Source organism: Euprymna scolopes, chromosome 45 (assembly GCF_053919585.1).
Source record: "Euprymna scolopes isolate OS-2025 chromosome 45, ASM5391958v1, whole genome shotgun sequence".
NCBI lineage: Eukaryota > Metazoa > Mollusca > Cephalopoda > Sepiida > Sepiolidae > Euprymna > Euprymna scolopes.
The window spans coordinates 66,922,982-66,939,088 of NC_136526.1; the positions used below are offsets into that span (position 1 = coordinate 66,922,982).

At 35.6% G+C, this 16,107-nt stretch overlaps 1 protein-coding gene across 4 annotated transcripts in view; it reads left to right on the top strand.

Moving 5' to 3' along the window:
- Positions 1-15,529, top strand: part of LOC145269868 (uncharacterized) — a 52,744-nt gene extending 37,215 nt beyond the window's left edge. For all 4 annotated transcript variants that reach the window (XM_080125606.1, XM_080125605.1, XM_080125609.1 and 1 more), the window contains 3 exons: positions 362-486; positions 10,524-10,656; positions 14,408-15,529. In XM_080125606.1, coding sequence (XP_079981732.1) covers positions 362-486; positions 10,524-10,656; positions 14,408-14,735 — 586 coding nt within the window. In that variant the 3' untranslated portion in view covers positions 14,736-15,529. The remainder of the gene's footprint in view (positions 1-361; positions 487-10,523; positions 10,657-14,407) is intronic.
- Positions 15,530-16,107: the final 578 nt, after the last annotated feature.

The following is a 16,107-nucleotide window of genomic DNA, read 5'->3' on the forward strand; positions in this document are numbered from 1 at the left end:
CTACTCCAGTAGTTTCTTCCCCAGAACCGCTAGATTTTGGAATTTCATTCCAGGTCCCTGCTTCCCCAACTGTACTGACGTGCAGAAGTTCAAGTGCAACGTGAACCAACATCTTGCTGCCCAAATCCCAACATAGTACCCCAGTAGTTGTTGCCCCTGATAGTAGCCCCCTACACCAAAGTGGCAATATGCCTTGTTTGGGGTGAAAATGTAATAAAAAAAAAAAAAATGTAATAAACTGATTAAAAATTTCAAAAATATTTTTAATCCTTTTATTTATTTATTTATTTTTTTTTTCATGTGAAAATCATAATTTCATTTGCGTGTTTTTTTTTTTTTTTTTTTTTTTTTCTAATGACAGGAAACGTAAAATCCGTTCGGTGAAGAACAAGAATGACACTGGCAGCAGCCGTGATGAAGATTCAGCGTTGATGGACGATCACCGGAGGAAGAACTCGTCTCGGTTGAATGGTTCCGGTGCTTCAGGTTTGTCTCAAAATTCTCAAAAAAAAAAAAAAAAAAAAAAAAAAAAAGCATCTGGAAAATTGTTGGCAATTCGGGTGCAACTTTACTATAGGGTCTTCGAAAAAAATGCATTTCAGAGAAAAACATGTATTTATGTATGATGCTAAAACTAGTATAGATTACAAAAATTATGAAAAATGGTCCAGTAGAAAAAAAATCTGTTATATAATCATCTATAATATAAATCTCACCTGTCTGTTTAAATGTATGTATGCATATCTGCCTAAAACTGTCAACAGAGGCGAGTGATTTTCACAAGATCAGTATCGGTTTGAAGCTTGACCCTTCAGACGACAAATATCGAAAAATTGGCTAAAAACATTAATTCTTTCACCCTCAACTGGGCACTTTTTTACAGGGAGGGATCGCTTTTTTTGCCGATATTTTCCAAAGCCATCCCCTCGTTTCGATTGACTAGCCTTTATTTTAACCTTTGTCACTTCTGGTTTGGCGATGGGTGCAATAGCAAAGACGTCACGTTTTTTTTGTTTTTTCACATTCTTTTCCTCCTTTGCAGTATGGGTTCGAGCCTGCCTTTCTACTACAATTTTTTTTTTTTTTTTTGCTCAGCATACACCTTAAGCACTCAGCCTAGTCTAATATATAAAAGGCAAAATGTGTGTTTGTATGTCTGCCAAAAACTTTCAATGGAGACATTGGCTAAGACGTCACAAACCTTTTTTTTCTCCTTCACGAGACTAAGCAAGATGGTTTGAGCCTGCCTGCCTACTACTACTCCATCTCTTGGACGACAAATATCGAAAAATGAATTCTTTCACCCTCAACTGAGCAGTTTTCCGCATGGAGGGGTCGGTATTTTCATCAACATTTTAGCAAGTCATAAAAAACCTTGACACTTCCAAAGCATGTGGACCCGACCTCATCCCAGCTGTGCTATTAAAAAAGTGCTCAGCCGAAGTAGCTCCAGTTCTCTCCAAACTCTACAACAAAGGCCTTAATGAATCTTGCTTTCCGAGCTGTTGGAAAACTGCTTCTGTGGTACCAGTATTCAAGAATTCTGGCGAAAGAACTGACCCATTAAATTATCGCCCTATTAGCCTCCTCCCACTTTTTGCCAAAATATTTGAGACCTAAATCAACCATGCTCTAGTCCATCACCTTACAGATGCTAAACTTCTGACCGACCATCAATATGGATTTAGACAAGCCCGTTCCACAGCAGACATCCTCACTGTAATCTCTGAACGCATATACCATTCACTGGACAAAGCGGGAGAGGGCAGAGCGGTAGCTCTAGATATATCTAAGGCTTTTGACAGGGTATGGCATGAGGGTCTCCTCAGGAAGATTAGATCTTACGGTATCACTGGTAGAATACTTAACATAATTAAATCCTTCTTAGATAAGAGAAAAATCCAGGTTGTCCTCGACGGTCGTACATCTAAACAATGATATAAATGCGGGAGTGCCCCAGGGATCTATCCTTGGACCTCTGCTGTTCCTGATATTCATAAATGACCTCCCCGACAAAATTGCCTCTGAGATGGGTATATATGCTGATGGCACCACACTCTATAGCAGGCACGACAGGAAAACAAATGAACATATATCTAAAGTAATGGCAGAAAAACTAGAGGATGACCTCCAATCAGTAGTGGAATGGGGACAAAAATGGATGATCACGTTCAATGCCGCCAAGACAAAACTGGTTTCATTCAATAATTACAAGAAACCTTCTCTACCACCTATAGCAATGGCCAACGACTCTTTATCTGAGAGTACGTCTCTCAAGCTCCTTGGCCTAACGTTCACAGGAAACATGAGTTGGAACAATTACATCGAGGGCATTGCCAGGGCCGCTGCTAGGAAGGTGGGCTCTCTCTACCGTGCTAGAAAACTTCTAACACCTGAAAGTATCCTGTACTTCTATAAGGCCACTATTCGTCCATGTATGGAGTATTGCTGTCATATTTGGGCCGGTGCATCGGCTACTAGTCTCTCGCTCCTTGACAAGGTTCAAAAGAGAGTCGCAAATCTGATAGGCCCTAAACTGGCATCTAAGCTTCAGCCTCTGTCCCATCGTCGAAACGTTGCATCCCTCTGCCTGTACTACAAGTATTATAATGGTGAATGCTCTGAAGAACTGCAAGCACTTTTGCCCCCACGACATGAACACCCTCGACAGACCCGACAAGCTGCAAAATCCCACCCCCACACTGTAGAGATCCCTAGATGTAAAAGATCTTTCTACTCCAGTAGTTTCTTCCCCAGAACTGCTAGACTTTGGAATTCCATTCCAGGTCACTGCTTCCCCAACTGTACTGACATGCATAAGTTCAAGTGCAACGTGAACCAACATCTCGCTGCCCTAATGCCTACATAGTACCCCAGTAGATGTTTCCCCTGATAGTAGCCCCCTACACCAAAGTGGCAATGTGCCTTGTTTGGGGTGAAAATGTAATAAAAAAAAAATTTAAAAAAAAAAAAAATCATTGTCTCTGTTGGATTGACTAGCCTTAATTAAAATGCTCGCGGCTTCTGGTTGCGCTATGGACGCATCAGCTAAGAAGACGTGTTTTTCACTTTCTTTTCCTCCTTCGCGTTAAAGGTTTGAGCTTGCCTGCCTACTACCACTTTTTTTTTTTTTTTTTTTTTTTTTTTGACACCTCTCTCCACCCAAACTGTCTAATGTTATTTTGAGCCCCCCCCCCACTACCACTTTTTGTTTTTTTAACACCTCTCTTCTCACCACCCCTGGGGTTCCTTACTACACCACCTCTATTTACCCAGGCAACGCCGGGTAGCCCTGCTAGTTATAAGTAAAAACTATCTTTTGAAGTTGAAATTTCACTCTAAATTAACCCTTTAAATGCTTGAAATCAGGGGGAGATAATTGCTTCCAGGTCGGCCATCTTGCTTAGTCTTGATAATGCCGCTCATTTTTTTTCTTCCAAAAATTTACTCTAGCACGTCTTCGACTCGACTAATTTTCGTAATTTTTTAAAATTTATACTAATTATGACATGACGTGTAAGTATGCAATGTTGTTCCCTGGAATGCCTTTGTTTTAAATTTCACGATTGGATCGGATGACACATTAAATCAAAGTTGCACCGGCAATTCAAATTAATGTTTCATGAATTCCGGTCATAAAAGGGGGATGAATTTTTTATTTTTAAAAAACTTATAGAAGGATCCCCCATTTTATGGCATTCCCGTGTTTCCCAGATTACAAATCCGATACCTAAAATGAATTCTACCAAATAATTGACTACGATTTTTCAAAATGTGATTTCAAAAAAGAATGTATCAGTTTCGTTTAAAAACACGAGCATAAACTATTTCTTAGTCATTAATTTTCGCTTGTTCTTTAATTCAAGATTAATGAACATTTTATTTTTTCTATGGAAATTGTATTTAAAAAACAAAACAGAAAATGTTTAACTATAGTGGAGTATCTGTTACTCTAAAGTGAAAAATTGAAACCCATTTTTTTTTTTATCGATGGAGAAAAGTGAGTTAAAAATTATTCTGGTTCTGAATGAATTGATCACCACTTATTTGATTGTTTTCTCATGAAGAAAATGATCAATTGAACCAACCACCTTCTTTCCCTGGTCATTTAAAAAATATATTTTATGAATGAAAAAAAAAATATCTTGGAGAAATTTCATTGGAAAAAATGTTTAAAAAAGTTTCAGTAGAAACTGTTGGCTTTTTTCCATGGATTTTATCGCAATTTATAAAATGAAATTCTGGAAACATTTTGCTGTTTTTGCTTGTCGTTGCCTGAGAGACTTTAATTTTAGTCAGATAAGGAAATAAATTAACACATTTGTAACATTAGTTAGCAGTCGGTGAAGTGAAAATTTAGTCTTGTATTAAATTACTCCAGTGTAATGAGTCACAGTCATAGTACTTGTTAATGAGAGGGTAAGAACTTTACTAAATTTCTCTTACGTTAAGTGGCACTGTGACTTGTTTGGCGTCGGGTGAAATAAGTGTCAAAAACAACAATTAAATAATTTTCTAAGGATATGAATCTGTTCCAGCCGCAGATTGTTAAGCATAGTGACTGGAATGTTGTCTTGTTTGCACCAAGGTTTCTGAGAAGTTTGGCAACATCCTAGACGGATATATGAATATAACTTAGCAGTATTTTCAATCTTACCTGATCGCAAATGGTAGAATTTGTCGCAAAATTGTTTGCAAAAAGTTTGGAGGAAATCACCTCTGATGCATTAACGATGCAATAGAAGTTTTCCAGCTGTTCAGTACCCTCTCTGTTATTCTTGAAAAGTTCCAAGAACCAAATTTCTGCCCAACAACTTAAGATTTATCAAGTTCGGAATTTTCTATAACACACTTGCAACAGTTTTAAGGCAGTTTGATTTCTGAGTATTTATTCCATTGATAATATAATAAAAAATGCAAATGACTGACAGTTTGACCTAGTTTCAATGTTTTTTTTTAAAACTACCCTCCCCAACTAATTTGGCTTCTAGTGATTCCAATAAACTAAATATTACGCGGTTTTATACTATAATCAGATGCTGCCGGGTCTTTGATTCACCAAAAACCCGCCTTGCTGCCTGCTTGACAGGCGTTGCCCTCCTCTGCCGGTGTTTTTTTTGTTCCGCCGTTGGTATCTTATTGGCTTTATTTCGGGGTTTTCCATCTCCTAGCGTTTGCCTACAGAGGCAGGCCATACAAGGCAGCAGGGGAATCAGGTTATATATTATTTGACCACTCGCTATAAACACATACATGAAAGCTAGTTGGACACTGACCCCAAAACGGATTCATTTGCCCTTTGAAAGGTTTTGTTTTTAATCCTTCTGGGAGACTAGCCACCCTCCTCACCAGCCTTGCCTGGTGAAGGAACGAGTTTAGTTGCCAGTGACCCAACCATAGTTATAAGTAAATAAAACACAGTGATCACATACAATAAACTTGTCAATAGAATCCTTGTGTTTTTCATAACTCCTCTCATCAAGGCCAAACGTCAGACACGTCTGACCATGGTGAACCAGCCCACAGCTGCCAATAAACGTGCTTAAAAACAAGCTGTAGCTGAGTGGCAAAAAAGAATCCGAGAAGCCCAGAACACCTGGTGGCAAAGGAAAGCTGAGGAAATACAAAAGTACGTCGACCAATGAGACCTGCGAAATTTCTATGCAGCAACAAAAGAAATTTTTGGCCTTATTCGGTCACGAGTGGGTTAGGGTTTAAAAGACCTGGATGGGACCACGACTATCGCCGATATTGAGGCGATTCTACTAAGATGGAGATCCCACTTTGAGAAACTTCTCCATGACCAGGCTGTTAGCCCAAACACCCTCCTGCGAGCGACCCCGCAATACCCTGTCTGACACTGGATGGCGTTGCCACCTTCCATCCAGGATTTTAACAAGGTCCTAAAATGTATAAGACCTGGACCTGACAACATCCCACTGCTGGTGCTACCAGATCAGGCTGTCTTTTGGCTTCCCGAGACGAAATGCACCTACATTAAGTTTCTGTTTTTGTTTTCTATCCTCTTTTGTAAAACTTAATTATGTTCTGCAAAAACAAAAACAGCCCCCCCCCCCATTTTTTTCTTCTTTTCTTTTTGTCATTCCACCCCTACTTCCCTACTGATTTCTTAACTTAAAAATACCAACCAAAATAATAAAAACAAACTAAAATCCATAAATAAATATTTAAAGAAAACAACCGGAAATAAAAAATTTTTTCAAATCGATCAAGATTCCACTTGACCCTGTCGGCAGGGCATCAGAATATGTTGACTGCTCCCCGGCAGAGAGTAGAAGTCCCTCAATGGGGCAACCTGTTGGCTGTGGGTAGCGACCCATAATACCATTAGGACGGGATCCTGGTGGTTGAGACTTAGAGGTCAGGTTTTAGTACCCCTACTTCCCAACACACCACTTTGGCCCTTACTGGGTTGGACTGGCGGTCAGTCGGGCCCTATCCGATCAATCGGCTGGTCACGTCTAGCACACCACTTATACACATATAACCTACACAAAATCTAAATACTACACAACATTCTCCCATCAGCACAGGTCCATAAATAAGTGGTGAAAGCGGTGGCTAACGGTCAATTGTTTATAATGAATAAAAACTAGACATGTTTTCCTCTAATATTTCCCATTTTCTACTTGGATGAGATAAATTAAGAAACACAAATGCTCGAAGTCTACGTTATATGCAAGTATACCATTCCTGTAACCCTGTTGTAGCCAGGGTGAATGGGTTTCCCCCCTGTGCGCATCCCAAATAGGGCTCCGAGGTGGGTGGGGAGCAGGAATGATGAACCCACAAACAATCCTAATGAGTTAGAAAACACCAAGTAAAAAAAGACTGCTAGACACTTCGGATAGTGACTCGACTGAGGAACAAGATATATATCCAAATTTTATAATAATGGAATCCACTGAAGAAACACCATTAACCAAACTTTCCCCCTTTAAGATAGAGAAAATATTATCTAAAAATATAAAGCCCAAAATGGTTAAAAAGTTAAGAAATGGCACTCTGCTAATAGAAATCTTCACGAAACCACAAGCGGATGAACTCCTAAAATGGAAATATTTTGATAATATGAAAATAAAAACATACCCCACAAAACACTAAACATATGCAAAGGAGTGGTAAAAAGCCGTGAACTTTCACTTTGTCCCATTGACGAACTATGTTCATATCTGAAAGAACAGAACGTAACAGACATTAGACGAATTAAAATGTAAAAAAAAATGGAGAAATGATAAACACACACACACGTACATACTAACCTTTTACCAACAAAAAAATCCCACCAGAAATAAAAATAGCCTATGAGAAACTGAAAGTCGAAACTTACGTCCCCAACCCACTGCGTTGCTTCAAATGTCATAAATTTGGCCACCATCAGAATCAATGCACACGCCACCCAGTGTGTGGAAGGTGCGGAGAAAATAACAACCATACCAACTGTCAAAAAAACTCCCAAATGTACTAACTGTAAAGAAAATCACAGTGCCTACTCCAGAAATTGTGAAATTTGGAAAAAAGAAAAAGAAATTACCAAAATTACACACTAAACATCACCTACCCAGAAGCAAGGAAAAAAGTTGAAACAATCAAATATTCAGAAATAACAAAAAAGAATATTCCTAATACTAATAAGCACAACGACAATTATCACACAACAAACTTAGACATTAAAATCCAAGACCTCACCGACCAAATCAAAATATTAATAAACACAATTGAAGAAATGAAAAAAATAAATATAAACAAAATCTCACTGGAACCGAAAACCCAAACACCACACCAAATAGAAACAACCCCTTTAGCCGAAAAAGAAAACAAAAAAACAAACACCAAAAAACATACCAGAGGAAAAAAGAAACAAAATAGCAGAAAAAAAAATTCAACGGACAGGTCACGTTCACTCTCCAGACCAAAAGACACTCCCCTGGGTGTTCAGAAAGAGGTAGACATGCCGAAAGATCCCCCGGAAAGAAGGGGCCGGCGGAACAACGAAACAACCTCTGCAGCGCATGAACCTAAACTTTCTAACACACCACAACCACGCTCATAATACAAAAGTAGAGATAAACAAAAAAACACTGTGCCTCTAGAACTCGAAAATCCAGAAGTCATGGAGACTGAGGAATCAAAAGATATCCCTCTTACCCCATGAAAAAAATAAAATAAAAACAATACCGATGCAAAACCTTACAAATCCTAACAAAACAACATTCCTACAATGGAACTGCAGAGGACTAAAACCTAATCATAAAGAAATACTAGAAATCATCAAACATAATCCAGCAGCAATATGTCTACAAGAAACCCTACTCAAAGAAAATCACAACTACAAATTCAAAGAATATAACATGTACGACAAAATATGTCTACAAGAAACACTACTCAAAGAAAATCACAACTACAAATTCAAAGAATATAACATGTACGACAAAATATGTCTACAAGAAACCCTACTCAAAGAAAATCACAACTACAAATTCAAAGAATATAACATGTATGACAAAATATGTCTACAAGAAACACTACTCAAAGAAAACCACAACTACAAATTCAAAGAATATAACATGTACGACAAAATATGTCTACAAGAAACACTATTCAAAGAAAACCACAACTACAAATTCAAAGAATATAACATGTACGACAAAATATGTCTACAAGAAACACTACTCAAAGAAAATCACAGCTACAAATTCAAAGAATATAACATGTATGACAAAACCCATATATCCACAACAAATAGAGCAATCGGAGGAATGTCCATACTAATTAAAAATACTATACATCACACAATCCTCCAATCAAATACTGAACTACAAGCAATAGCACTAATGGCTAACCTACACCGCAAAATCACAATCTGCTCCATATACATTCCACCAAATCAGATGCAGGTCAAAAACAGAAAAGACCAAAATACTAGTCCAACACCCACCTGGACTCCTGCTACCAAATACCAACACTATCATAAATGGCCAATCAGTAGAGGAAGTTGACCAGTTTCCTTACCTAGGAAGCATCATAACATCTACTCCCACATGTACGAAAGATGTGGAAAACAGGATCAGGACAGCCCACTCTGCCTTTGGTCGCCTCAACAACCGCATATTTAACAAGCACGCACTGAAATTGGCCACTAAAATCATGGTCTCCAAGGCAATAGAACTCGCCACTCTTCTTTATGCTTGTGAAACATGGACCTTGTACAGAAGCGATACAAAAAACCAGGAACACAAGCTGAGGCAAATTTTGCATATCACCAGGGAGAGCCACACTACTAACTTGGAAGGACTGGACAGGACTATAATGATCAGTGTTGAGGCAACCATTCACTATCACCTCCGTTGGGCAGGCCACATCCGTACAATGGATCCTTCCAGTACTTTATGGTGAGCTCACCAATGGGATTCGACCACGAGAAGCACTTAAACGGCGCTATAAAGACCAGTTAAAGTGCACCCTGACAATGACTAACATTGACCCTTCCTTATGGGAACAGGCCACCAGGGACCGTACACTCCCTTGCAAATACTGCCCGCAACTCTTCTACCACCGGTTGGGCCTTGCAAGCTATGTAAAGTATAGGCATCCTAGAAGATAGGCGGCAAATGATGGGTCCGATACTCGGACATGAGTGGCCGCCAACAACTATGACGATAATCAGTTAATATTAAATACTAGCGGGGGTACCCGGCGTTGCCCGAGTGTTTGTTTCCGGGACGGGGGGGGGGGGGGAGTTTTAAAAAATGTTATGGTAGGTAAGTAGGAAGGATCAAACCCGGAGTCATGAGTAAAAGTCGGAAAATAAAGTGTGAAAAAAAAAAAAAAAAAAAACATCTGTAACGTTAACAGTTCGGCCACCAAGAAAAGTCCATTCCAGTTGTTTAGAAAAAAAAAAAAAAAAAAAAAAAAAAAAACGACTACGGTAGGTCGGCGCGAACGTGAAAATATAATGTGAATTGTCCAGCACGCTAACCACTACGCCACAGAGCACTGCAGCTTAGTTTAGTGATTTTAAATAACTTCACATGAAAGAACTACGAAGCCAAACCGGTGTTCTCTTCTCAACTGTTCCTTGTGAACGATCCTCAAACGGTGTTAAGTGGTGGCAGGGGGAGGAGGAATTTATTAGAGAGAAAATATTTTACCACTTCCATTGATCTTAACCGATTTTGGCCGTGACTTCTCAGCAGAAAAAGTATAGAAATCTAAGATTATCGAGGAATTTGAGAAATAATAAGCCAATAACACACCTCAGATATTCTGCCGTTTGTGCATATTATATTTGCATGAAATATCTTGATTTTTGATCCTATTAATGTCAAAATCAGACGGGAAAAAATGAGTTCATTTTATTTATATAGAGATAAGGCAAGAGTTGTAAATGTGTCTTATGTCGTTTCTGACTTTTCAGTTGACCACATATACACAACTTTCTTTCTATATGCAATTTGAATGTCATAGTTTGCCATCAAAATTGTTTTTGTATTTGTTTTTAGATTCTTCCGGCTGTGAATCGTGTGGTGAGCCTGAACACGTATCTCATATTGTCTCTTCGGCGCCCCCGCCTGCCAAACAACGTATGATGCGTATGTACGCGGATGACATTGAAGAAGAAATGAAAGCAAAAAGGTACGAATGAAACATCAACAAAAGTGTGTAGTAAAAAAAGAAAAAAGTTCTTTTTAAATAACGTTGACACATTTATAAATTTAATTGAATTTGAAAATGTTTCGATCTTAACAATTAATTGTATTATTTTGATTGGACTATTGTTTTTATCTTGAGTGTTATTTATGCAATGTTTTGGTATGTGTAGCCTTTGACCATCATCAGGCATGTTGGTCGCCATCTTCGAAAAGAAAGAAGAAAAGTTACTCCTTTCTTTTCCAAGATGATGACCAATATGCCTGATGATGGTCGAAGGCTACACAAATTGAAACATTGCACAAATAACTTAAGATGAGAACAATTATTTGATCAAAACAAGTAATACATACAATTAGTTGTCATCTAAAAAAAAAATCAGAACTGAAATGTTTTTTTTTATTAAGCTTAATAGATTGATGCAAGGGAAATAATTCAAAGTAACTTAGATTATCTCCCTTGCATCAATCTATTCAGCTTAACAATCTAAGTAAATTTTGATTATCTTTTTTGTCTATTGCTCTTAATATTTGATTTGAAGCATATAGAGTATAAGGACCCCCGAAGATCAGAGGCACAAAAGCGAAAGCTTTCAGTCAAGACTGGTTGACCTTGCACACAGAATCCTGTAAACAAGCATAAAGAAACCCAGTTATTCGGTTTTATTTATTTTGTTGTTTTTTTTTTTTTTGCCAACAAAATTAAAAAAATTTCTTTTGAATGCAAGGTCCATTTTTTTTTTTTTTTTTTTTGTTTCTGCTGACAAAGGAGGATTGGACCTAGTAATTCTCTCCCATTCGTTCGTTCATCTGTGTTTGCACTTTTCTCAACCACGTTTTGGAGTTTTTTTAAAATTTTGCACAAACATTAGTCATGGTGAAAGTAAGTTTTTGCCAGAACGAATTTTCCAGGATAACTTTGGTTGCCACACCCTAGGGGGCATTATAAGGGTAAAATTGCTCCCAAACCGTTCACTCGGTGAAGGGGACCTTACATGCTCGGCTTGTTTTTTCACAAAACCTTTTCATAAACAATTGAGGAATAAAGTTTCATTTTAAGAAAATAGGAGGGGGGGGGGTAAATATTTCTTATGTGGTGTACAAAACTGTGGAGGGGGTGGGGTTTTTTCGCTTCATTAAAAATCAGCTTTAGAATTGAGAATTTTAGGATACTGATTGTTTTTGTCCTCAGTCATAGAAGGAAAAAATTCTTCTAGATCGATAAAATTTTTTACGCATAATCCAAACACATCTTAAATACATAGTTTTATTTACACTAGACTGAAGTTATTTTAATTTTTGTTCCAATCAACTCGACTTTGAGATGAACAGTATTTTCCCTGCATTAAAAAATGATCCTATAAATTGATAAAATATATTCTTAATTTAAAAAAAAAAAAAAAAAAAATGATCCTATAAATTGATAAAATATATTCGTAATTTAAAAAAAAAAAAAAAAAAATGATCCTATAAATTGATAAAATATATTCTTAATTTAAAAAAAAAAAAAAAAAAATGATCCTATAAATTGATAAAATATATTCTTAATTTAAAAAAAAAAAAAAAAAATGATCCTATAAATTGATAAAATATATTCGTAATTTAAAAAAAAAAAAAAAAAAATGATCCTATAAATTGATAAAATATATTCTTAATTTAAAAAAAAAAAAAAAAAAATGATCCTATAAATTGATAAAATATATTCTTAATTTAAAAAAAAAAAAAAAAAAAATGATCCTATAAATTGATAAAATATATTCGTAATTTAAAAAAAAAAAAAAAATGATCCTATAAATTGATAAAATATATTCTTAATTTAAAAAAAAAAAAAAAAAAATGATCCTATAAATTGATAAAATATATTCTTAATTTAAAAAAAAAAAAAAAAAAATGATCCTATAAATTGATAAAATATATTCGTAATTTAAAAAAAAAAAAAAAAAAAATGATCCTATAAATTGATAAAATATATTCTTAATTTAAAAAAAAAAAAAAAAAAAATGATCCTATAAATTGATAAAATATATTCTTAATTTAAAAAAAAAAAAAAAAAAATGATCCTATAAATTGATAAAATATATTCGTAATTTAAAAAAAAAAAAAAAAAAAAAAATGAAAAAAAAACTTTTGTCTTCTTTACTGGCGCAGATTGAACAGATGGTTTTTTTAATGTCTGGAAAATCCAGCTCCCTAAAGAGAGGCACTTTGGATTGCTATGAAAATTAAAATTACCTCAATTTAGAAGAACAGAACAGGTACTACACTTTGTTCCTAGCTAAAAAGATCAAAGACAGTTTTGAAAAATGTTTGTGTGCTTTTTTAATACAATATCTATTAAATTATTTTTTAAAATATTAACTTTAATAACAATAAATTAGTATTTTTTTTTTTTTTTTTTTTTTAAATAATCTTTTAAAATATTAAATTTTAATTTAATGTCATGATACCAGTTACACCGAGAACAGAAAAGATCAGCACTGTAAAATTCTCGATTTTAACGTCAGTTTTTAATGTGGGGAGAACTCTGCCCCACCTCCTCAAAGTTTTGTTCCCCCACATTAAAAATAAATATTAATCACCTCTCTCCTTCTTAAAATAAAACTTTATCACTCGATTGTTTAGGAAGCATAAAAGCAAATCTAGACACCGGTTGACCTTCACACACAACATTCTGTAAACAAACATGAAGAAATTGAGTTCTTCAGCTTTTCGATTGTTTATGAAAAAGTTTTGTTCAAAACATTTTGTTGGTGAAAAATTTTTGTTCAAAACATTTTGTTGGTGAAAAATTTTTGTTCAAAACATTTTGTTGGTGAAAAATTTTTGTTCAAAACATTTTGTTGGTGAAAAATTTTTGTTCAAAACATTTTGTTGGTGAAAACTTGAAAGAACTGAACTTCTCATGTTTGTTTACGGAATATTGTGTGTGTGAAGGTCAACTGATGTCTACCAAAAAATTTGCTTTTATGCTTCCTATCTTCTGAGGCCCATATACGCTACTTTGATTATCTCCCCTTGTAGAAATCTTTGATGATTTAAAATTAATGCCAGAATGCAAGTTAGTTTCTTCAAATATATGCTACCCTGATTTTTTTTTTTTTTTTTTTTTTTCACTCCTAATTTTTCCGTGCAATGTTTCTTTTACATTATGGATTTTGAAGGAAAGAAAAATTGTTGATTTTTATTGTATATTTTTCAATAATGTCCTTTTCTTATGTTATTTCAATAAATCGCTTCACAATAATAGAAATACTGAAGAACAATAAAAATGAAAGAACTGATTTGAAAGTTAAAAAGTACATTAGCTGACTATAACCCATCTTTGTGAAATTCATAAACATCAGAAATAAAATCCTACGCAGATTAATTTACGTTTTAATGATGTCAATTGTCTCGTCAAAGATGTGAAATAATTGAATGAAATGCTAATATATTTAGAAGAAATAAAAATAAGCAAAATATTTTAGTGTGTTTATTTAAAAAATAATTATACTTAGAATTTCTAAACAAGAAAAGAATATCTTAGCGTGATTATTTAGAAAAAAAAAATATACTTAGAAGAAATTTAAAACAATGTTAGCATAATTATTTTAAAAAATTATTCTTAGAAGAAATAAAAACAAATAAACAAAATATAATGTTAGTGTGATTATGTAAAAAGTAAATTTATTTTTTATGAATGTTTTGGAAAATGTTAAAAAAAAAAAAATTTTTTTTTAAATGTTTTTTTTTTTCAGATCTGGAAGACAAAGTGTGGCTCATCGAATGGGAATCAGTCACTTTGGTGGTGGACACGTGAAAGATGCTCGAGAGCTTCTGTCTCGTTCTGACAGCATTCACAGACATCTGACCAATCATCATCAGTACCATCGTAGTATCGATGACGAGGATGAAGAGGATGGGGGTTGTGGTGGCAGCACAATCACTTCCCAGTATCACGTCATAAAAAGTGACCTTCGGGCCAAACTTGAACGCAAGAGAATGCAATCGTCGTCTTCATCATCAGCATCTTTGTCATCAGCATCCGGCCATTATCCGCGTTTGAAGATAGAAGTCTTGGACTGATATGGCAACTCCCTCTTCCGAAACTCCTCCATCCTTGCTTCTTGCTCTCTTCTCCTTTACTCTACATGCCCATCGAACAATTTTTATTTGACGACTGAACCCTTCATTTATTACGCACTCACAAAATTGAGTCATTTTCTCCTTTTTCATCTGCGTACATTCCCTAACCAATCTCCTTCTCTCCTTTCTTCAGCTGCTTTCTTCCCTCCTTCCTCTCCCTTTTTCCTCCTCCTTCTCACTCTTTTTTCTACACTTCCCCTTTCCTCTTCCCTCTTTCCTTCCTCTTCCCTTCCTCTTCCCTCTTTCCTTCCTCTTCCCTCTTTCCTTCCTCTTCCCTCTTTCCTTCCTCTTCCCTCTTTCCTTCCTCTTTCCTTCCTCTTTCCTTCCTCTTTCCTTCCTCTTCCCTCTTTCCTCCCTCTTTCCTTCCTCTTCCCTTCCTCTTCCCTCTTTCCTTCCTCTTTCCTTCCCCTTCCCTTCCCCTTCGCTCTTTCCTCCCTCTTCCCCTTCGCTCTTTTCGCTTTCTTCTTTTCCCCTTCTTTTCCCCTTCTTTCTTCTTTTCCCCTTCTCCCCCCCCCCTTCCCCAAGCAGATCAATATGGACCTTTCCTTCTGAAAACCCTTTTCGACATTTTCTTTCCTTTTCTTCTGTGTGTTGCCCATGTTTAAATTCTCTCTTCAAATGAAAAAAAAAATCTTTGTATAAAAGAACATTTTTATACCCCCACCTTTTTTTATACAGAATTTCTCGATCATTCTATTGATTAAATTGACAAAATATGCATCACAAATTGTCAATTTCGTTGCGACTCAATCTTTTTTTTTTTTTTATAACCTCATTTGTGTATTAGGGTGGGTGGGGCATAGCTTTTTTTTTTACTTGCGAGTCACCACTTATCAAGGCTGAAGGCCACTCAAGGATTAGGGTTAATGAATGTAAGTTGGTATTATAGTAATGATTAATGGTGTAAATTGGGTAGAATTTGATTATTTATGGATACGGCTTAACAAGAACTTGTTTACATTGGACTTGAAAGCTACCATATTTCTCTTTAAAGTAAGGAGCCATGCCTCATCCACCCTAATTTTTTAATTTTATAGAAATAAATTTATAAACAAAATGGCTTCTTCTCCGACAGTGTGAATTACAGCAGGCTGAGTGTTTTTTTTTTTTATTTTTTTTATAGCATGGTAACTTTTTTTTCAGTCGATGTTTTGCAAAGAATTTGTGATTCATGTGGATGGAATTAAAAAAAACAAAAAAAAACCGCAAATTTCATTTAAAAAAATGTCATTAATGAATTCGTAACGATAGTAATTTGACTGTCGGTGGCTAAATCATTAACAAAATGGACTGGAAATCTGAATGTTGCGTC